The 23,544-nt window shown below is 42.5% G+C and overlaps 2 protein-coding genes across 7 annotated transcripts in view; one reads left to right on the top strand and one right to left on the bottom strand.

The window, feature by feature from the left end:
• Window positions 1-7,687, top strand: part of LDLRAD4 (low density lipoprotein receptor class A domain containing 4) — a 405,759-nt gene extending 398,072 nt beyond the window's left edge. For all 6 annotated transcript variants that reach the window (XM_069468559.1, XM_069468560.1, XM_069468562.1 and 3 more), the window contains one exon: window positions 219-7,687. In XM_069468559.1, the coding sequence (XP_069324660.1) occupies window positions 219-749 (531 nt within the window). In that variant the 3' untranslated portion in view covers window positions 750-7,687. The remainder of the gene's footprint in view (window positions 1-218) is intronic.
• A 7,560-nt stretch (window positions 7,688-15,247) lies between these two features.
• FAM210A (family with sequence similarity 210 member A) overlaps window positions 15,248-23,544 on the bottom strand; it is a 41,006-nt gene continuing 32,709 nt past the window's right edge. The window contains exons 3-4 of the mRNA XM_069468286.1: window positions 21,372-21,483; window positions 15,248-17,576 (exon numbers count right to left, since the gene is read on the bottom strand). Coding sequence (XP_069324387.1) covers window positions 17,343-17,576; window positions 21,372-21,483 — 346 coding nt within the window. The 3' untranslated portion in view covers window positions 15,248-17,342. The remainder of the gene's footprint in view (window positions 17,577-21,371; window positions 21,484-23,544) is intronic.

Genomic DNA, 23,544 nt, shown 5'->3' with positions numbered 1-23,544 from the left:
GGTGTGTAGGTCTAAGTCATGAGGATGAGAAAAGTATGGTTTTTTTTTTTTTTTATTTGTTTCATTTTTTCCTGGAATAGCCTTTTCCTATTTTGTCTGGGGAATGGTGTCCACACTGGTAAGAATACAGACCAGGCATGCATTTCCTTGATTCCGTCACATTCATGGTCGTCACTGTGCCAAGAGCATCTTCAGGCCTCTCTTCCTTTTCCTTCCAGATCATGTATGCCCCGAGGTCCAGGGACAGGTTCACTGCCCCGTCCTTTATGCAGAGGGATCGGTTCAGCCGCTTCCAGCCCACCTACCCCTATGTGCAGCACGAGATTGACCTTCCTCCCACCATCTCCCTGTCCGACGGCGAAGAGCCGCCTCCTTACCAGGGGCCCTGCACTCTGCAGCTCCGAGACCCCGAACAGCAGATGGAACTCAACCGGGAGTCTGTGAGGGCCCCGCCCAACCGAACCATATTTGACAGTGATCTGATAGACGTTTCCATGTACAGCGGGGGCCCGTGCCCGCCCAGCAGCAACTCGGGCATCAGCGCCACCACCTGCAGCAGCAATGGGAGGATGGAGGGGCCGCCCCCCACGTACAGCGAGGTGATGGGCCAGCACCCGGGCACCTCCTTCCTCCACCACCAGCGCAGCAACGCACACAGGGGCAGCAGACCGCAGCTGCAGCAGAACAATTCAGAGAGCACAATCGTACCCCTCAAAGGCAAAGACAGGAAGCCCGGGAACCTGGTCTGATTCCCTCTGACATGCACTTGAATCGAGGAGAGAGAAACCAAGGAGGGAAGAGGCCCAGCGGGCCCCTCCCTACACAAGGTCGTTCAGTCTTACCTGGCACAGCTAAGTAAAACAAATGAGCAAGCGCGGTCTTGGTTTCTGATTCCTTTCAGGGGAATTGCATGCAAACTAGACTGAAAAGATACAAACTTCCATCTGGTCTGACCACGAACAGTGTTTATCTGGGGCAGGGGTTGGGATGGGGGAGTGGGCAGGGGAAACAGAAAGGGATGCTTTGAAGATATCATGAAATAAAACCCACAGAGGTATTTGATTTATTTAATTCTGAAAGGAGACTTTGCAGATAAATGAGGCCAGAATGGCCTGTTTTATAATTAACTGAATAAAGAAGGAAGCATTATTCTATATTATCATGGGGAAGAATCAGCCAGTTTGCTTTTTCTCCCAAGGTGTGGAACTTTTATTTTGTTTTAAAAATATGAATCAAAATTCCTGTTTTGTGTGCCAAGGTCAAAAGTGGAGAAGTTAGATGAATGCAAGGAGCTACTTTGTGTTGTGATGATGTGTTTTAAAAGTTGCACTATCTTAATGTTTAAAATATATATGAGGGAACTGTTTTCCGTGAAGTTCTGTATGTCGTCTTTTCACCTGTGGATTATTATTAGGCCCAAGGAACATACTGGAGTGTACCCCAGAATCATATAAGAAAGATAATTGGGGGTGCAGCCTAATACCAGCTTACATAAATCGAAAAAGTCATTGTTGCAAGAATTTGCGTCAAATAGCAATGCATTGCTGAAGCATTTGGAGACTTTTGGATGGAAGATAGGAAATACTAATAAGTTCCAGCATTTCTGACTTGTTATTTGAGTTACTCTGCTAGTCATAGGCTGCATATTTTATTAAAAATGAACCTGACACATGTGTTTATGTATCCAGTATCATGCAGTGCTGCCTCATCCTCCGGCAGTGCAGTTTCTTCAGTAATTTAGATTTTTTTTTTTCACTGTAGCATGAAATTTATTCAGATACATACCTTACTTTATGCAATAAATTGTTTAAAATGCAAGGTGGTTATTCTGTATCCTGTTGAACTATGTGACTCCTCAGCGTACCCGCTGCCTCTCCCCTTCCCTGGACAGCCCAGTGCAGCTCTGCGAGGCCACTCAGTGCAGCAGGAGGCTCCAGCAGTCGCCCCGACACAGCCTGCCTGCTATGTCGTGTGTGCGGGATGCTTAGGAAGCCTCTGGAACGCACAGCAGAATGCCGTGTTGCTGGTCGTAATAAGCCATTGCATGTCACTAGTGTTAGCCTGGCATTCTTAGAGGAATGCAGTGCTCAAAACCCCCCAAACTCCTGGCAGGATTCACCCAGCCCTCCCCAGGTCGGCCTTTGCATTGGTGGCCAGAAGCCCGAGGTCAGTTAGAGAACAGTGGACGGTGGAGTGACCTATGAGCACAGGATAAGAAGCACAACATGCAGTTAAAATGCAACTAGAAAACTAATTTTAAATATTGTTAGTCTTAGTTTTAATATTCCTGATATTTACAAAGATTCATGCTTACAACTTTAAAAAAGAACAACTTCCTTCTGCAGATGTAAGCACCGGCTTTTGCAGCAGCAGCGGCCAACAAGTCTAGCAAATGCTGCGCCACGGAGACGGCTTCTCTGCCGAGAGGTCTCCATTCAGAGGGTGGCCTCTCGGGCCTCTGCGCATTAGAGGAACAGGAATAAGGGTTCAGCGACTCTGATCTATGCAGCTTTAACGCCAAATCAGCATTTGTGTGTCCGTGTCTGTCTGTAGGTCTTGGAGGTGATTCCTCAGTGAGGTGGCTTTGCGCTGCTGCCAGGAGCTGGAGAGACTGTTCCGGGCCCCAGGTCTTGCCTGCTCCCTCCCACTTCGTATCGTGGTAGGCAGGTCGCTGGTTTGTTGTGAGGATTGAAATCTGTTAGATCCATCCATTTCACACAGTAACATCCACAGAACTAGTCAAACTCTTAAAAGGAGAGAAAGAAAAGATGGGCCACGGTTGTCAGCTTGTGCCTGAGACCCTGCACGGAAGTATTTGTAGCCGAGGGCCACAGTGGCATTTCTGAGACCGGGTTCGGTCTTGTGGCAGTGACAGCTGCAAGGCCGCTGTCAGGGAGAAGCCAGCTCTCAGGGCAGAGATGGACTTGGGGCCAGAGAGGACCTTTCCCAGCCCCTGGAGGCTTCCTGCAGGGCGCCGGCCCCCGGACTTCGAGCCTGTGTTTGAAAGCAGCTGGGTCCCCTGACACAGCCAGTCACCGCGGGTCAGGTGGAGACAGGAGACCTTGTACCAGTCAGGCCTCGCTGAGGGGACTCAGGCGGATTCTTGGTCAGGTGTCCCATCACGCGCAGAGTTGATTTAATCATTCCAAATCTTGCCCCCAGTTGTGGTCAAGCAGGTGAACCCAGCCTTAGCTGTAGCTCGGGATGTTTTCACAGTCCTTGCTCTTCCACCTGCTCCAAGAATGAGCTCAGATCAGAGGCCTGCAAGTTCCTTCCTTTGCAAGTATATGAATGTTTTGCAGATGTCCACAGTATTGGCAAGACAATTATTTAATGCAGATACCTTTAATCGTCTTTCAAAAGAGAGGTTCCTCCCATTCAACCACCCTAGAGAATTGCCTTTTAAGTTACTTATTTAAAGACACACATATCAAACCATGACTCTGAAAGGTCTTTGGGGCTGGGCCTCTGCAATGAATTACTTTAAAAGCCAAGGTCATAAATTGAATTAATAGTCAATTTTCCTTTGACACAGGGAAAAGGTGATGTAGATCAAGCAGCTCCTTTGAAGGCTGTGGCTGCCCTGTCCGTGCCGCGTGGCCTCATGGCTGGCCGGGTGCTGAAAGAATAGTGGTTGTCAAGGTGCAGCTTGCCCAGCGGAGCCTGTTGTTCTTTCAAGAAACTTTAAGCTTATGGAACCTGCGGGTCCAGTGTAGAAACCAGTGGCTTAGGCAATCAACGACAGGTTTACAATCCTAGATTCCAGGACAGGGTTGCAATACAGGATTGCATTGTTGGAGAGAACAGTAGGTGGGAACTAACTCTCCCGCACATACCACTGACGTTTGTCCCTTGTCCCAGGGACTTCCAGGAGTAGGAAACCCAAGGCATCTTGAATCCCATCTATAGAAACACAGTCTTCTAGCATCCACTTGCTTTTTTAGAAACTCTAGTGTTCTTTAAACACTGACGCAATCCTTCATGGAAAAGAGATCTTGTGAAACAAATATGTGTTTATATATTTGATCTATTTTTTGTGTCCAAAATTTACAGATAAAGCAGCTTGACCAGCACGCCCCCATGACATAACACACGGACACACACCCAATCCCTGAGAAATTTCAAGGTAGCAGAGGAGAATCTTTAAAACCTAACGCGGCTTTATCAAGAGGATACACTTCTAGTCATTAATTTTGGCTCAGACTTAGGAGAGAGGACACAGAGGCCAGCAGTAACCTGGGAGGCCTCCGGGCGCCAGCACAGGATGCGTCTTGTGCGCATCTCCGTCTGATCTCCTTCACCTTGATTTTATCTTCATAAAAATGAGAAGGGCTCAAAAGGAAGCCCTTGCAGAAAGTCCCTCCAATCTAGAAGCATCCATCCCAATCCCCGACTTCCTGTCCAAACCCTTGTCCCATCTCTGACAGGGTGATCCTCTAGCTTCCACCAGCTGCTCCTCTATTTAGGAGGACTCCTGGCCAGGTCCCCACAGCCATGTCCTCAGCCAGACGCTGGCTGCCAGCACAGACCCACACCCCGCCAGGCTCCAGCAGAGGCGAGTCCCTCGCGGTGCTGGCCCTCGCAGGCTCCTGGGGCTTTGGGCTGACGCACTGCGGGCAGCGCTGCTGCTTGCCTATGGCATTTTGCTACCTAGAATGGTGACATTAACTCTATTTGTATACCATTCATTTTTCTTAAAATTCTCAAAGCTCAGCAGTGTATGAAGGAAAAAGCTGGGCAGGATGCTTGGTTTCTGTTCACTTGGGCTTTTCTTGCCCAGGTGACGGAAGCCAGGGCTCCGGGCTGAGCCTTCACCCTGGGAGTGTGTCCTGGGGCCCGCTCCGTGCACCCCCAACCTTTGCTTAGGAGCATGAGCCCAGCCGCTCCCGCTCACACTGCCCGGGACACCACGTTCTTGGTGTAGGGAGGTAAAAGAACACCTTTGGATGACAAGTTGGCGAGGGGAGGCCCTCCCCTTCTCACTGTGAGGAACACTTTATCTAATGGTAGCACACCAAAGTCACAAACCAAGAAACTCTGCCTTCATCCCAGATCACAAATGAAAGTTCTCAGTGGCTTCGTGGCTTCCCCAGCTGTTACCAGTTCCACCGCGGCCCTGCTGCCAGCCCCCGTCCCGAGATCACAGAGATGAGAAGGAACAGTGGAAAGCGCCCTTAGCCCTGCAATGGCCCACACTGTTTAGGAATCAAGATTTCAGCATACTTTCCTACCCAGCACACTGTGTCCTTTGCATAGTTCACATTTATGTTATTGCCAGGGTTAGACAGTCGCTGCTGCTGCCCGAGTTGGGTGCATTAGGAAGCTGTTGTCTGTGAGAGCAGGAATGTCTTGCTAAGAGAGCAGTGTCTTCTTCATCCTTTGCTTTCTCCCCCAGCGTGTGCTTGTTTTGTGTAATGCGGGAGAGGGTTAGAGCTATACAGAGATTCTACATACACCATCCGTGCATATTTTTTATATATGTATATATATCCCTGTTATTGCAAAGAGCTCTGCATGTCAGTTCTGGTTTCTGCAGACAGAGGACCCAAGCCACCCCCCTGCACCCGGTCAATGCTCACCTTTGTTGTGCCTCACTTAAAATGGTGCTTTTTCAGTTGTCTGTCTTTTCTTATGTTTTTATTTGTAAGGTGCTGTATATAAGTCGAATATATTATGCACATATCCTACCCAATGGGTAGAATAAAAAAATTGTTAATACTGTAATATAATGTATAGATGATACCAATTTTAACAGAATGGCATAGAATTTGTGAATGCCTATGTGCTTCGTCCTTTTTTGTAAGGAAATTTGCAAATGGATGCATACAGATAAAAGTCTATGTAGTTTATTTTCCTATTAAATATCAATATTATAACACAAGGGAAAGAAGTCTGAACAAACAAGCAACAGATTATGACCAGCGTATATATAGCAATTGAAAGTTGCATCTTTGCTGTGAAAACACTTAAAAAATTTTTTTTTTAAATCCCACAGCTTTTTGGTTGCCACCAGATGCTTCTCATTTTAATCACTTTAGTAATGCTCAGTTGGACCAGTGTTAGTTATATTTCAGTAATAAAAAAATGTTGATGGTCAACTTGCTTTAGGAACAGACATTATCTCCTGCTGTGCTGGAACGAAGGTGCTAGGCCTCAGCGCACAGGGCACACTTTGTTGCCGTTAATATTGCAGAGATTGTGTCAGAGTCAGTAGATCGGCCTGCAGCAGAGGACTTTGCTCAGCTACAGAGGCATTTTGTCTATGTCCCAAGTCGCTCTGTGCCTTTTTCTTTCACAAATTGAAGCTGTGGAGCCAATGAACTAGCAGTAGAGACTGTAGGGAAAGAATACCTCAGGAAAAACAGATCCTATTCAGAGAAGACCCTGTTTTTAGAAACAAATGTTTTGTTGTGGGTTACCATTAGAAGAGAGTTGGCTGCCATGTGAAGAATCCTATATCCATTCCTGTTGGTGTCCCATCCTAACCCCGGCCCAAAAACAAACCAGGTTTTGCCATCAGTTAGAGATTACGTTTTCAGTTGTATGTCAAGTCACACCTCTCTTCCAGCTCGGTCTTTAGTGTCGGATTGTGACCTCTGCATTTATGTTCAAATATTCTAATATTTTTTTAAAAAAGAAAAAGGCTTGTAACACGTGTTCATGAAAACGACTGTTGGATCTTGGGTGTGGGGAAGCTTTCCAGTGTCATCCGTAAAGGCAAGCTATGACATTTTGCCCATCTGATCCATATTATCTTTATTCTGCCACCAGAGGATAACAATTCTAATTAATTCCAAGTTTTGTATTTGGTCTACGATACATGTTCTGATTTTGAAAATCATGGCAGAATCATACCCCTAACATCCAGAAAGCAAGTTAATACCAATCATTCTTAAACTGAAAACATCTCTATAATGCAACTCTTTATGCTGAATGGATTAGAAGTCAGCCTTTCTTTTAGTATGTGTTTGAAAGAGCCATGAAAAGACGATGGTCTTGCATTCTGGACGCCGTGTGTCCACACCCGTGTGTCGGCTCCACCCTGGGAATCGGCATTAAGAACTGAGGCTCATTTGTGTCAGACGAAGCTCCCACCCCCAGGGTCAAACTCTTGGGAGGACTAGTGAGCATGAGAATGTTCTGGACTCAGAGGTACTAAAATTTGTTACCCCACCATTGCTTCCTTTCTACACAACTAATCGAGGCTTAAACTTTTCTGTTAATGATACTGGTTCATTTTAACGTGCTTGTTGGTATATTGCTATTTTTCATTACATGGCTTTCAAAAATCACATTTTTTTAATTGTATACTTGTCTAGTTTAAAGCTGTTTTAAAATATGTACAATATTATTCACAGCATTTAGTTCACTTAATTTTTATTATAAAGCAATTTATTAAAAAAAGTACAACTGTATTGGAGCTTTTCAATAGTTGGTTGTGAGCTATGATAATCAGAAGTCATTAAGTCTTCTTTGTGAACAAACATTGTGCTTACTTTTCAGCATAATTCCCGGTTATACACAGAGAAAGATTTCCAACTGTCTTGTATCTGCCTCTTTCCACTGAGCAATGGTGATGTAGTTCTTAGACCTAAGGTCTGTAATTGCAATACTTTTAAAGAAAGATGTTGCTCTAAGTGCTGTTAGTTATGAATTCAGATTTTTCTGCTTGTTCTTAATGCTGTGGTCAAACCATAGCACAGAATCATTAAAAATAACCAATGATACACATTTGTCCCTTGGATTTTTTTCTTTGGTTTTTTCTTGATCTTTCAGCAACAGTGTATGGAATAAAACGGTGTGTGTTTTAAAATTCGTCTCAAAGAAACACTTCTCATGGTCCCCTAGCTAAACTTTCCATGCATCTTGACTTTCAAAAATCATGACTTCATATTCTGCTGTAAACAACTCTGGTCAGATCACATCGTCTGATTGTTTTCCCAATTCTTGGGTTCTGCAAAGGACACGCAGAGGCTGTCCTCGGGTCTCCTGGTCGGGGGTCCCTGAGAGAACTGCTGGCCCGCAGACCAGGCACCTGAGGGGGACTTTCCAGTTGTCTCAGAGCTTTTGGATGGCTGTCACAGAGCCACTGCAATAGACTCGGAACAGACTTCCTCAGGGTGTTTTAAATTCCTCGGCATTGGAGGTCTTCTTCAGTCAGTGATAAGGTGGCAGAAAGGCTCTAAATTCCTGCACTGAGAGAGGGGAACAATATTATCTCCATTTGCTAATAAGTACATGGATTCACAGATGACACGACTGTGTATGCACAAACCCCACACGGTCTACCCAACCACTAGAGTAAGTGAATTTAGCATGGCTGCAGGATATACAATTTTTTTTTTTTGCATTTCTATATACTTGTAATGAACAAATGGAAACTGAAATTTTAAAAATACCATTTAAGTAATTATATGGGCCCAAAAATTCTAGTCATACACCCATTTTAGATTCTGAATGAAATTCCTTGAGATTATTTTGGAAAAGGGATTAGAAAAGAGCTATAAGGAAAAGAGCAGTAAGAAAGTGATTTATTTCCCTTAAAATAGCAAATAGTAACTCATAATCCACATGTACTCTAGAATAAATCCTATAACCTCTTAATTTAGCAGATCATCAGAGAAGTGTTAAGGAATATGCCCAAACTGGCCCACACCGCCACCAGTGTGGCTCACCCGCTCCTGGAGAGCTCTGCACCCAGGGAGTGCGGGGAGTCAGGGCTCGGGCCCTACTCGATGGTCCAATTCAGTGAACCCTGTGGCCGGCTCGTCATAGCAGAGAAACGGGCCCCTGCCCCCCACTGCCCGCCACCCTGAGGCTATACCAGCTGTCACTGTGGTCACAGTCGGGTTTGGGTTCCTTGAAAGCAAAGGCCAAGTCAGGGATGTGGGGGCTGTTCTTGGAGGAAGCAGGTGACTGAGAGGAGAGACAGTGGAAGGTGCGTGTGGCACTGGTTCCCACCACAGGCGGAGGCAGCTCAATGCGCTCTGAGAACCACGCAGGCCAGGGTCACTCCTGTGGGATTATCTTCCCAGCCACCCTGACTGTGGACTGAGCAAGTCTTCAGACTTCAGAAAAAAAGCCCTGAGACAGAAAAGCAAAGATAACTGGTGCTTTGGAAGCTGCTGGGGCTGATGGGAACCGTCCGCCCCAGCTGGAGCTGCAACTCGGCAGCTGAGAGGAGGTGGAGAGAGAGACAGAGACAGTGAAGCTCCCAGCCCAGCGTCCAGACCCCTTCAACTTCGGCAGCTAAATGATCCCTGGCTCTTTGATCCACTGATTTAATTCATTAGCTTCTGAAAATCAGGAGCGCTGCCAGCTGCGGAGCAGCACCCACCTGGACACACACACACCCCCGGGGGAACAGTCAGAAATGCAGCCTTGGCAGAATCCTCTAGAACCTTTCAGAGAGCCACTCAGTGAGACTTGGAGTAAAATACCGTGTTTCTGACTCTCCCCGATGATACCTGCACATAACAGTTTGAGTCTGTTACTTAGAACATTATCGTAAGATTTCCTTCGTTACGCTGCTTTGATGTTTTGCTTGAATGCATTCTAATTAATTTAAAATAGCCTCCAAAAGTAAAACCTTTGCATTTGTAAGTTTTGTTTTAATGGCATGTTTCTATCAAGACTTTAGCTTTTGCCCTAATAATGCAAACTTCAACCTACTTTTACACTTACTTTTTAAAAAGAAATCAGAAGTGCAAAAGCTGCATTTTAATCATTTGAACATAGCAGAGTGGTGACTAAAAATACTTTAAAAAAGCCTTACCAGTAAGCACATACATTTCTTTTTAATCTAAAAAGAACTGCAGCTGTATATGATGGCTCTTACATAACTTAAACCTGTTTACAGAGCCATTTCATTTATAGAGCTGCACTTGTCTCCACTGTTACCGGGCCTCTGTAAGCACAAAATGTTCTAGCAACTGGCACCAGCAGACAGAGCAACCGTGCTCTGCAGGCGCGGCCGCCATCCAAGGCCTCTGTGCGGATGCTGAGGGCTCCATTTGTCACGCCCTGCCCTGGCTTTCAAGTGGGATTCCGTATGGGGTGGTTTGGCTTCGTGGAGATTTCCTACTTACGGTTAAAGGGCAGCACAGGCTTTGGGGCTTAATAGACCTAGGTGGTCCAAACAGTAGCTTCATTTCATTTAATGTCCCCGACAGGCAGGTGGTTGTTTTGGAACCTCATCTATAGAACAGGAACAGTAACACTTACCTGCCAGGGCATTGCCACGGGGCCAGACATGACAGGCTCCTCACGAATGGCAGCTGTTACCACTAGAGCTTTCATGTTCTAGATTTAATTCAAAAAACACATTTTGCCCAAATACAACAGACTTGTAAACAGCATCTTGCCTTGGGAATGCCCTCTACACTAACTCCTGCAGCTTAAAAGCCCAGTGAAGGAAACAGGCGCTGCCTTCAAGCTTGGAGTACCACGGAAGCTCGCAGCGTCCGACAGCCAGGTAAAACTTCCTTCCCATCGGTTTTAAATAAAATACACCTGTTTCCTTTACCCCATTGCTTTAGACAGACTTTTTAAAATAAAGACTATTGCAGTAGGGAAGGGAGTTTCTTACAACTTTAGAAATAAAATTTTGAAATCCAGAAGGGTTTATTTAGGGAGAACAAATAGTTCAAAGTCATTTCTCTTCTTGCCTTGCTTCCTCCCACCCCCCTCCCTGCTTTGTTTTTCCTTTTTCTTCTGGCTTTCTTCTTACAGAGGAGTAGGGGGGAGCCAACGTTGATGTGGGCATTTGGGCATCACCTAACTCTGTCCACAGCCCGCTGCTCGCACCTGGGGCCGCAGCGCTGCCCTGCTGACATAGCTCCTCTTTCCGCATCCCTGCGCCGGCCCTGGCACGCCCCTCTTCTGGAACGATATCCACAAGCACTCAGTCTTGTGCCTTACTGACAATCCCACTCGAAACCTCAGAGGACCACAGTCTCCACATCTCTCTCTGACACGCCTTTTGCCACCCGAGAGGGTTTCGGCCCAGCAGAGCTAGAGACGGGGGAGGCAAGATGCCACCACCCTCCGGATCCTCAGCGTCCTGGCGGAGAACTGCTGCCCCAACTGGGCTCCCACCGCACGCGGTTTAACCACGGGTGCACGAGCTCATTAACACACACGCGTGCCAAACGCAGAAGCAACACGGCAATGATGAGCCTGCAGGTACCCGAGACACCGTGCCCCGCACACGGACACCGCCAAGGGCACAGCGTGGCTGCGGCAGGCCACCAGAGCGCAGAGCTGCCGACAAGGTGCGTGTGCCGGGGCTTTTGTTTTGAATTTTTATTCTGGTGAGAATACTTAACATGAGACCTGCCCTCTTAACAAACTTTTAGGTCTATGATACAGTGCAGGCTTGGCTTAAGGTTGGCGATTTTCACAGGATTCCGAGAGGCCAACCTCTATATTCTGGTGAAACCAAACAGTTCTCGTAATATTAGGGATATTCTGAAGGGCTCAGCATTAAAATTTTCCACGAATGGCAGGTTCTGATCACCTCAGCTATTCCAGTGATTGGCTGCAACGGACGGAAAATCCCGCCCCGAGCCGGCTCCACGTGCGCTGCAGACGCAGGTCAGACGCCGCGGCAAGAGGAAACCGCAAACAGCAAGCTCATCTTGCACCAAGCGGCAATGGGGAATTTCCTGAGGTCAAATCCTCCCTGATGTGTGAAATACGTAGACTTAAATAGATGATAAAACCTGATGTAGTGACTGAAGTTTTCTGGACCATGCAAGTCTCCCGTCTCACGGTCCGTCCCAGGCAAAGGGGAAAATGAAGCCACACTGTGAGAAATTAATGATGGTTTCCTTCCTGGAGTCAGAAACGGAGGTCAAAGGTGAGTGTTTCCCCTTCCTACTACTCTAGAGACAAAAAGTTGAAAAGAGTAGAATCTAAAATAATTAAAAGCCAAAGAAAATGGAAAGCCAGAAGAACGGGGTAAGGAAAATTAATAAATTGGCTTGAGCATGCATCTCCAAAAATACAAAGAATTTCTGAAGTCCCCATGCCGGGCCCGCCGTACCTGGACATCTGGCGCCAGAGCAAAGGCACTAAACTGCAAGTGGAGATGCCAACTTCGGATCCAGCTCTCCTCTCCCTCTCTCAACTAAAAATATTAGCCTCAGTGTTTTAATGTGACCCACTAAATGCCCCTTTCTACGGTTCTATAAGCCTGGAGTTTATGAGTCAACTATTAATCTAAAATGCTTTTGAAATAATGCAATTAATGAGTGGTCTACATTTCTCAACAGAAGTTGCATTAGGTTTTTTGGACATACTTGTTCAATAATATTTTCAACTTTTTTTTTGGAATCTGAGATTTGTCTCTTATTTCTGGACCAAAGAAGTGAGGAATGCAATTTATGACCCACCATATCTCCTTTAATAAGGGGATAAAAAGTGCCTGTTGATGGAGCACTATGGCAACAAAGCCCTATAATGCTCTCTCCAGCCCGAGCTGAAGATCAGTCACGGTGGTATTCGAGGACTTCACAGGCCTTGCTCTGGCTGTCAGCACACGAAAAAGAACCAGAGCAGTCACTATTCTTAGAGAAGTTAAGTAACTGTGATAAGTCACCATATTAAGGATCCAAAAAAAATACTGCCTCAAATTCAATGAAATACATGTAAGTCAAGATATGCTTCAGTCATCCTAGAATCTCAAATCTAGTATACAGGTAAAGCTGAAATACATGTGTGTGAGAAAATGCTGTATGTTCTTTTTTTAAAAAAAAAAAAATCATATTTAGGCTTTAAGGAATTAATCATCTAATCGGTATAATGGAAGACACAGAATTGCCATTATTTCATGTCACATGCTTAGAGTAGCCTTTATGGAATTAGCGAAATAGAGTGTAAGGCTGACTTTTGCCATGTATTTGATTTAAAAGTGAGGGGAAAATTCATTTTATCAAAATGAAAAGGATGGAGTTTAGGTTTTAATGTTGTTGCTCTAAAAATTGTCTGACATCAGTCAACTGCAGCTGCAAGTTCACGTCCCCTTCCCGAAGAACGGGCTGTGGCTGTCTGGCCCCGGGACTCTGAGAGGGGCCCGCACAGAGCGCCAGGCACAGCGTGCATCTGGCACGATCGCTGCACAAACACTGCACAGACAGTTTTCTAACATTTAACTTGTTCAAAATTCAAAACAGAGAAAGCTGGACAGAGAGAGGGAGAGGGAAGAAAGAAGCAAGACAAGTTCTATTCAATCCTCATTTTCAGGAAGAGGGAACATCTACTTTGGCAGCAGAAGGGACATGGCTGTCCTGCAACTTTCTGCTCTCACACTTATTGCCCCAGGGCAAGCATCGCTCCATCCCTAAGGAGAAACCATGCCCCGAGAAGCCTGGGCTGCCTAAGCACTTCCCCACTGTGATCGTCTAATCATCAGAATAAAGAACAAGCTCAATGTTACACTCTGCCCCGGAGGCTTCTGAAATCAGGATGCATTCTTTCTACTAAAAGATCATTCTTGTCAAAATAGCCAGATAATTGCCACAGGGTAATTACGATCTATAATTATTATTGCTGGTGACTGTCAATAATGCATTGAGATGAATACAGCTTGATTTTCAAAGCCTAACCCTGAAGAAGCAAGACAATTACAAACTTGTTTTGACTTGTTAAAATGAACAAACTAGACACAGAAGTCACAAAGGAAAAATCTCACACAGGAAAAATATATTCAATTGGCCTGACTCAGCATTCCTGAAATGCAAGTTACAAGCTCAAAATGCAGGGGAAAGATCTTCCAAGAACCAAAAGGCCAGGCCAAAATTCATGGCTGAAGGTGAATTCTGGGAAGGTCTCCCCCAGACCGCACGAGTCCACCGGGCAAGAATGAGGTCTTGACTCCTACCGTCCCTTCAGGGGACGTGGTGTGGTATCTTTTGCAATCTCATTTAATACAAACTTGATATGACAGAACACACACATGGTCCAAGAAACACCAGAGTTAATATGTACAGAGTAAGTAAAATTTCCCACCTCTGGTTCTAAGGATTTCTGGTTCAGGCTGTTAAATTCCAAGGTAGCACAGAGGCTCACACTTCCCGTTCTGAGTGTTCAATGTGATACTCTGGCATTGGGGTCAGTATGATTTTGATGCATTGTTAAAGATCATGGAGCCAATAAAGTCAATTAAGTATCGAGCTTTTAATACCAAAAAATTTAAGTGGCTTACAAAAAATATATTTAAACAGGTCAAAACAACTTTGGTAACCACATAATCTATTTTATTTTAGGTCTTATGCAGACTCAGTTTTGAAGATCTCAACTAAAAATGAACTGTGGCCAGCAGAAATATGTCTACATTACCTAACAAGTTATTTTTCAGAAGGCATCCTGTAATTCAGAAATGTGTATCTCACAAAAAGATTTTCTCAAAATAATACTTAAGAAAAATAAGGAAAGATGCACTCATCTTTTTCTGCCTCACTTGCTAAAAATCATCTTCTGTCCATTTCATTACCATTACTATCTTCTATAGCAGCCTGTTTACAATATCTCAATCAGTGAAGAAATCCCGAAGATGACCTGAACTCAGTACAAAGAACACAGAAAAAGGCTCAATGTGTCTCATATACAATTTCCTTCTTTTCTTCAAACACCTTTCCTGCTCAAAACTATTAAGATCTTTAAAATGCCCGGCATTATCTCTGAAGATCACTGAAACGAGAGCCAATCTCCATTTCATCCTGAGTATACAGGACGACAGTTATCTTTCACTTATAAATAAGTGGGGGTAGATTCTGTGACAACAAATAAACACAAGATTATATCCGAAGGCATAATTTTATTATCTTCACTACTGGGAGGAAGGTAATCTCAATATAAGCATTCTTTTTCTCCTTTGTTGAAATCTGTAAACAGCACCCTGTTGTATGCAAAAGCTTGTCTCAATCAAAGACATTTTTTTGGATGTGGTACTTTAAAAGGTTGGTTTTGCCCTTATTCTTGAATAGACTGAGTCTCTTACCTAATCAATCTTTTATCTCAATTACTAATTTGCTGAACAAACGCTTTTTGTGCATTTTATGTAGGCTAATCTCAGCCACAGATGCCTCCACACCCGGTCCATAGCAAGTGCAAGATTTACTATAAATGAAATGAGGTGAATTATACACAGCAAAACTATACTTATTTTATATATATATATGTATTCTCCATAATTTAACTTGGCATACATTACTATATTGTTAGTCTGCTATTAATATTCCAAACTCAACATATGACAGGCATCCCTGTTTAGGCTATTTGCAGCTTGCCTTAAGGACTAGGTCAGCAATATGCCAGCAATGGCATTTTTGTATAATTCCTGGTGTCAAATGATGACCACAGAACTTCCCACATCTTCAGAGGATTTTTTTACTAGAGAATTTCAAAGTCCTCATAAAGCAGTACCTCATTTTCTATAATTGGATAAACACAACACAATTATGAAATTGGATGGCAACAAACCTCAAATGGACTGAATAAAAGATGTTTGCTCAGGAAAAGCAAATTTTAGTCTCAAGATGATTAGTAACTTCTGAGAACCCCCAATTTATCCCCATTGGAAAATATGCCCTGTGCAATGTAAAAAGCAGAAGGAAATTGCAAGATTTTAACACAGGCAGTCTCCAGAGGCTAAAAAAGAACAAAAAATTTGATAATATCTTATCACTTAGTGTCCATAAAAATGTGAATTTAATAAACATGCTAAAACATGTTAATCATGGTTTATATTTGAAAACACACCGCCAATGTGAAAGGGTGTACTCAGCCCTCGTGCATCAGGAGACAAACGGTGCTCCTGCCCAAGTCTGCGGGGAGCAGGGACACAGCGGCACTCTCTCACAACTCTTCCCACCCTTAGAGGAAAAGAAAGATTCCAACCACAGCAAATTCATTTAAAAAGTGTTCCAATATAATGATCAGATGTATCAAGTGTTTTGTTTTGTTTTTTTCCCTTTAAGCTAATCTCTCAATTTGGCCAAACTAAGATCCTAATGAACAGCAGGGATCCCCATGTGACTATGTGGCAAACCCTTTGATATTCCCTTGCCCTAGCAGGTAAGTCCAAACGATAACAACATAAAAAGAAGCCATGCCCTCCTCCAATTAGCAATTCCAAGGTTAAAACAGAAGTAAACACAGAGCAAAAGGAAACAGACACATACTCAAACACACCCACAATCCCCACAACTTTCATATCTGATAACAGCTGAATTTCATTCCAAGCAGGTAATTTAATGACAGCTTTCCTATAAAAAAGTTAAGTAGGATGCTCAAGCAAGGATATTGTCCTTCAATGTTAGAGAAAAAGCAGCAGCTATAATTTTAAAATTTACTCCAGAATGAAATAAACACTAACTCTGAAACTAAGACACTAGGAAATCGCACTGGTTTGCTGAGGCAAGGCCCATCCCCACCCCAGAAAGAGTAAGCCGTCTCCATGACAACCTGACCATTTTTAGTCTCCCCAAACCTTTTTCAGCTTGAAAAACATGAGCTTGAGTTGCTGCTGAAGAATATTTGGCTTCAACAACAAATTTAAAGCATGATGATTTTTCACCTTCCCTCTGAGATATTAGTTGAAGAGGACACAAACAACTCACAATAAAGTTTTATGTGTGAGGTGATCATCACCAATACACAAGTTTGAAAAAGTACTATCGCCATATATATTTGCTTAAAAAAATTGATTATGACAAGCTTCAAGTAAAAATCATTTTTAAAGGGTCCATTTTTCATTTACATATAACTAATACATCTTCTTTACATATATATGGCTGAATTTTTATTCAACTTTCTTCATATAAGGTCTGTATTTTAACTGTATTTAACTTATTTACTGTTTTTATAAAGACTAAATATCCTCCTATTCACAGGCAGTTTTGATGATGCTAGTTTGTCTCCACATTAAGAACTGAAAATAGTTACAACCTTAATGAATAAAAAAGATTAAGATCCTGTATGAACGGCCTGTCTGTGGGTCACATCACTTATTCAAGGAGTCAACTGCCAAGTCTGCATAAAATTACAGGTCGCAATAAAACACGAAGCAAATACGATTCTGAAGACCTTGAAAAAGAACTCTTGACACGTGAGACATTAGCCACTGCTCAATGCTGCCACTGATATGAAATTCTTCTTTTCAAAAAACACTGATTTTTCTAGTAATATTTAGCTTTAAAAAGGTATCGTAGTTCTTTAACCCTCAGAGAACTAGTACATTTAGGCAACTAACCAAAAAATAATCAGAAGCATACATCTTTGCCCAGTTTCCAAAGGGTTAAAGCGCAGGAATTTTCTATACCCTGTTATATAAGGCACCCCTATTCCACTTTTTTCTTAAAAGAAACTTTTTCTTTGGTTTCTTGTAACTTTTCAGTAAGTCTATCCTTTGTTTCTTCCATCTTCTCTGTGATGAGCTCCTTTGTCTCTTCCATCCTGTCCTGTAGATACTCCTTAACAGGTGGTGGTGTCGACATGTAGCCATGATCACGCAAATACTTCACAGTAATGGATGTTCCTCCCAGGGTCGCTGTGTACCGGGCAGGGGTTGCAATCTTAAGAAAACAGCAAACAGGCAGATTAACATCTGATTATGACTATCATCTTACACAAAACCAAGCTGAAATTAAAATTTTGGTAATAACCAATCAGTATAAATTACCTTTGTATTAATAGTAACATCCTATATGGTTTTCCCTCCTAACAAGGGATGCTCCTGCAAACTCATTGGGTCAAAGTTTGTCCCCTATACGACCTCACCACCCATGACTACAGAATCGTCACAGCCAGCAGCACTGACAACCCTACCTGCATGCTAGGGAACCCAGGTGGCTCATAACAGTGAAGGCACACACGTGTCTGTTCCTCAAAACCCTTGCCGACCTGCCAAATGCTTTCCATCTGAACCAAACTAGAAGCAAACTTCTTCAAATGGTGAGAGGCAGAGCCTGAGTCCAGCATTCAATCTTTTCTGGATTTAGTTCAGCTTCACTTCCAGATCCCTTTCCTTTGACTTTTCCAGGCCCATGCCACCTTTTCACAATCCACTCTGAGTCTGGAATCCCAGCAGGAAACGTCCATGAGGCCAAAAGTGGTAAAATGGCACACGCAGTTTAACTCTGATCAGAGATTTAAGGATCAAAAGTAAATAGTAGACGACTGGTCAAAGAGAATCATAAAAGCTAAGAGGCCGCATCACATTGAGAGTTGAAATCGTAGGTGTGCTTTGAAACAGGTGTCTGTGCTCTATTTCCAATTTCTCTCTTGCACTCACTCTAACCAAGCTTTCTTTTTCACCCCTACCTTTCCACCAAAACTGCTCTCATCAAAGCCACAGTGACTGCTATGAAACCAAATCCAAGTGTCAACTTGTAATCAGTGCCTGAACCACTGGAACCCTCTGTGACAGCTTTTCACTTTCCATCCTGGGAACTTCCTTCACTTGGCTGCCAGACCCTCACCTGCCTGGCTTCCTTCCAGCTCACAGCTGATCCTCCTCTTCATTTTTTGCCAATTCCTCCCCATTTGCCCACCTCTGAGCACGGTGTGACAACACCTGGTCCCTGGACCGCTTCTTTTCTCCACCTACCTCACTCACTCACTCTTCTTGCTGGTTTGTCCAGTTTCATATCTTTACTGCTATGTATATACTGAAGATTCTTAAATTTAGATCTCCAGGCTGAACCTGAATTCCCGCACATACAACCACCTACTCATTTCTACTTGCGTGTCCAATACGATCTCAAAACGTAATACTGTCATATGTCACAATTTCCAACTTAACGATGGGGTACATTCTAAGAAACACGTCATTAGGCAATTTCATCGTTTTGTCAATATTATACAGTATACTACTTACAACATCTGAGCAATCTGAGATGGTACAGCCTACCACGCACCTAGGCTGTATAGGTACTGCAAGGAGCTGATAGGGTTTTCTACCGGTTTGGACACAGGTTATGTAAAAGAAAAGAGGAGTTGAAGCTTTCTCACATTTTTGGCCCAAGCAACTGTTAGGATAGGATAGAGTTGCCATTTCCTGAGCTGGGGAAGACTTTGAGAGGAGCAGGTTTGAAGTGGGACAGTTGAAAGTCAGGTCAGCTCTGAACATATGGTCATGCACCACCTAATGTTGACAACGGGCTGCATATATAGCCTATTGCTCCTGCGCTATAAACCTGTATTGTGTTTCTGTACTGAATGAACACAGTAGGCAATTATAACACAATGGTAAGTATTTGTGTATTTAAACATATTTAAATACAGAAAAGGTAACAGTACAGTATCATAATCTTATGGAATTGTGTGTATGCAGCCCATTGTCAACATTAGGTGGTGCATGACCGGATGTTCAGAGCTGACCTAATCTTCAACTGTCCCACTTCAAACCTGTTCCTCTCAAAGTTTTCCCCAGCTCAGGAAATGGCAACTCTATCCTATTCTTCCAGTTGCTCCGGCCAAAAATGTAAGAAAGCTTCAACTCCTCTCTTTCTTTTATATAATCTATGTCCAAACTGTTAGAAAACCCCATCAGCTCCTTCCTCAAAATATATCCAGATGCCGCCACTTGTGACCATTCTTCCTGCTACTGTCTGGGTCCTGCCACTATCGCCTCTCACCCAGAACACTACAATCATCTCATGTGAAGTCCCTCAGCTTTTCCCCTGGCCCCACTATGGTCTGTCCTCAACACAGCAGCCAAAGTGATTCACCTTCGTTTCTCCAATACATCCCCACCACACCCCACTCACCAGACTATAAGCTCCCCAAGGGCAGGTATTTTGCGCTGTCTTACTTAGCTAGGTACTTCCCAGTATCTAGCATGGCACCTGGCACACAGGAGGAGCTCGACCACTCATTGACTAAAACTATGGGTGCATTTCAAAGACAGTGTGAGGGAGTTAACGAGCACATCCCAGCAAGTGCCACAGAGCCACACTCGAAGTATCCTCTTCTCCTCTCTGCCACATCTCATTTTGGGGCATTGCCTTCATGAAGCCATAAATCTGCATTATTATTCTATTTGAGAAACTGGGGATTACAGAAAATACACAGGAGAATCCCCGCCCACTTTCCACCTCCCAGAGGGACGGGAAGGGAAGAAACAGCACGGACACTAATCTACCCACAAGCACAGCTTCACGCTTCGACCCCAGATGCGCACACATGTGCTGCGTATTTATTCACCTGCTAAACACAATACCAGGCAAAGCGAAAACACAGCGAGAAAGAAGACATGATTCTGAATTCCTAGAGCTCCTAATCAAATAAAGAAAACAGACACTTAAAAAAAAAAAAAAACCATCAGAGACACTGCTATGAACTGCCAGAGCTACAAGCGTTTTATGGGAAAGTGGGATAAGGAGCAATTAAAACTAGGGAAATGGTTTAAATCTTCCAGATAGTGTGACTTAGTAAGGTTAAATTATACCCGCTATAAACTAGAAACTCGATAATTTATTAATTTAATAATCTTCAACGTAGAAAAACTCAGAAATTAAGCTTTACCCCTCTAGTTAACAGTACAATAAATGAGGAAAGATCCCAAAATTTCAGACAATTTCTAATAAGGATGACAGACTAAAACAATGTTACTTTTGAGTAATACTATAAAACTGTAAGTCCAGGTATTCTTATACAACAGAAGTAAAATGGCATCTAGTTTCCAAGCATTTTCTAACTGTTTTCTTTCTCAGGTAGAAACTTCATAGAATCTCACGTGAATTTTTCAGTTCAGAAAATGAGATTAATATGGTTAAATTCCACAATTTACAATGAGTCTTCTCTTCAGAAATAAAGACCTGTAAATGTAAAACTTATTTATAAAGATGACGTCTGAATCCAGAGAAGTTATAAAGATTATGAACTTCTAAAATGAAACATATGTAACATCTAATAAAAAAAGGTTTATCACATAAAACAATTTGAATTAAACTTTACTATTTTACCTGCTAAGATGAACTTTAAACAGAAAAATAAATGCTAAATTTTGCTAACAAGTCAGGTGGCATGTGGATTCCTGAATAAGAAAAAATAAGTATGTCTTAAAATAATATTTCAATTTATCAATAGAAGAAATTTCAAAAACTACTGCCATAGAAAAATACACAAGTCTAACATCTGTCTAATCACAGCAGGCTATGAATGATATATGTATTTTTAAGGCACTTCTTAAAACCAACTTAACACTTTAAAATTTTATAACCTTACTTTATTCATGACAAATAAGAGATGAAACAGTGTCTTAAGTTACCAAAAAACCCCCACTGGGAGCTAACATGGAGTTTTACGGGGAAGTAAGCAGGTCACTGGTTAAGTCTGAGTCGCAACTGGTTTATAACAGTACCTACCTTAAACATGGCATATGCTGTTAGTGCGTTTCCACTCTGGGAATTTTTAAGGATGTTTACCACACTGTCAGGTAAGCCAATGAGTTCCAGAAAAGGAACAACATTCACTCCTCTATGAAAAAACACAAAATGTAATTTACATATGTACAAACTTTTAAGGATATTTTCAAAAATTATCTGAAAATACCCAAACCACACTTTACTATAATTTATATTAAGTTTTGTTTCTATAATTTATATTAATTAAATTTTGTTTAAAAGTTGATTCTGCATTATCAAGTGCTTTAATTTCACTCTTAAGAGAATATCTTACTTGATGTACAATATCAAGATGCACAAAGACATTGTTGTCATGTTGTCTCTTATAGCTTGCAACGTCTAGTTTACTTCTGCTTGGGGGCATCCTAGTTAGTATGTTTAGAAAATGGAAGCATTTATTGGAACAAAATTAATAGCTCTAAGTAAACTATAAGAAAAGCATCAGAATCATTTGCTTAATCTTAGTTTTCTCAACCAAATACTACTTCCTTAGAATGCTCCAACTCAAATTTCAAGACCTAGATTTTTACCTTTAAAATCACATTGTAAAAGCAAGGGATATTTTAACATCCCTTATTGTGTTATTATGCAAAGAATAAATGATTCTATGGGCCTGATGAAAACTTCAATTATTCTAAAAGGATGCTTCTATTAACACACAAAAAAGGCGGGTAAAGAAGCAATGATAGCCATAAATTGCAATTTTTTTGGAGGCAGAAAGAGAAAGCGGAGAAAGTGTCCAGGCTGAGCTGTTAGGCCCTGATTTTTTCAGTTTCCCACTTATTAACATTTAGCCACAACGGCTCTTGCTGTGCCGCTTGCGCACTCACACACTCTCACTGGGTGTAGTTTTGCAGACATTGTGACCCTTCACCCCTAAATCTGAACAAGGACATTCACCTACACAATTATCACATTTAGGAAATTTAACATACACAATAGTGTATATATTAATACAATAATACATTATTTAAAATCTAATCTAGATCAAAAGTGCCCTAAATTGTCCCAGTATGTCCCTTATTGCTATTTGTCCTTTCTAGTCTCTTTTTCTCTGTAAGTCCTTCCCAGCACTTTTTTTGGGAAGTCAGGATGTCTTTCTTGACATTGAGACTTTTGAAGCATCCACACTAGCTGCCTGGCAGGACGTCTCCCCTCTCTCTGTTTTTTAAATTCTACCCTTCTCTTTTGATATGTAGGACACTTCTTAATGTAAGTTCATCTGATCATTTCCTCACGATTAGATTCAGGTAAATATTTTCCCACAGGAAAACGACACGATAGATGCTGGGTCCATCACCACAGCAGGGGTCACATAAGGCCAGCCTGTCCCATCCTCGGTGTTACTGAGTTTGCCTCTTGGTTAAGGCAAGGCCCACAGGTCACTCCACTGTACCTGTACCTTTCCCCTTGTCATTAAGAATGCTAACTGCCTGGATCCATTATTGTTATGCCAGCTCTGAACTCTTATTTATTTTTAATATTAAAAAAATAACTTGGTTACCTAGGGAATCAGGGAGCAGACATGGCTGACCATCAACAAGAAAGAACTGTTAAATGACCTATTATCAAAAGTAAGAGGAAACCAGAACTACTTAAGGGCTCTTTAAACAGGTAAATTTAAAAATCAACAGAGTCCAATCTGGTTTTTTCTATCTCCACCTTGAATTATTTTTCAAATCTCTTTCCAGATAACAACAGAATCCCATTAAGGTAAGGTTCAGTATTGCAGAGTTAGCTATTCTCTGGATCTAATGAAGTCACTAAAATAACTACGCATGCTACCATCCTGTCATAACAGGCCACTTACATCTTCTAGTACCAATTATGAAATTAGTTCATTAATCACTTCCTAGTTCCAACTAGGCCCAATATATAAAATCTATATTTAACAGCAATCATGAAGAAAAAAGACGAACATCTGGCCAAACAAAAAAGTGAGTGATTAAAAAAGCCCTTTACCATCAAGATCAGACAATGATGAACTCAGACACCATGCACAAGCACCCAGTTCTACTTATTTCTAAATTGTTGACTGGATGACTTGATCTTCTTAAAAATAACTTCCATTTCCTTTGGAATTGCTAAACGTGAAGCATTGGTAAGGGTCTGATTCAAACAGAAACATACACTA

The sequence above is a fragment of the Eulemur rufifrons genome, chromosome 5 (assembly GCF_041146395.1).
Source record: "Eulemur rufifrons isolate Redbay chromosome 5, OSU_ERuf_1, whole genome shotgun sequence".
In the NCBI taxonomy this organism is placed as follows: Eukaryota; Metazoa; Chordata; class Mammalia; order Primates; family Lemuridae; genus Eulemur; species Eulemur rufifrons.
Note: the sequence above shows the minus strand (reverse complement) of the source record. Positions and strands in the feature narration are given on the sequence as shown.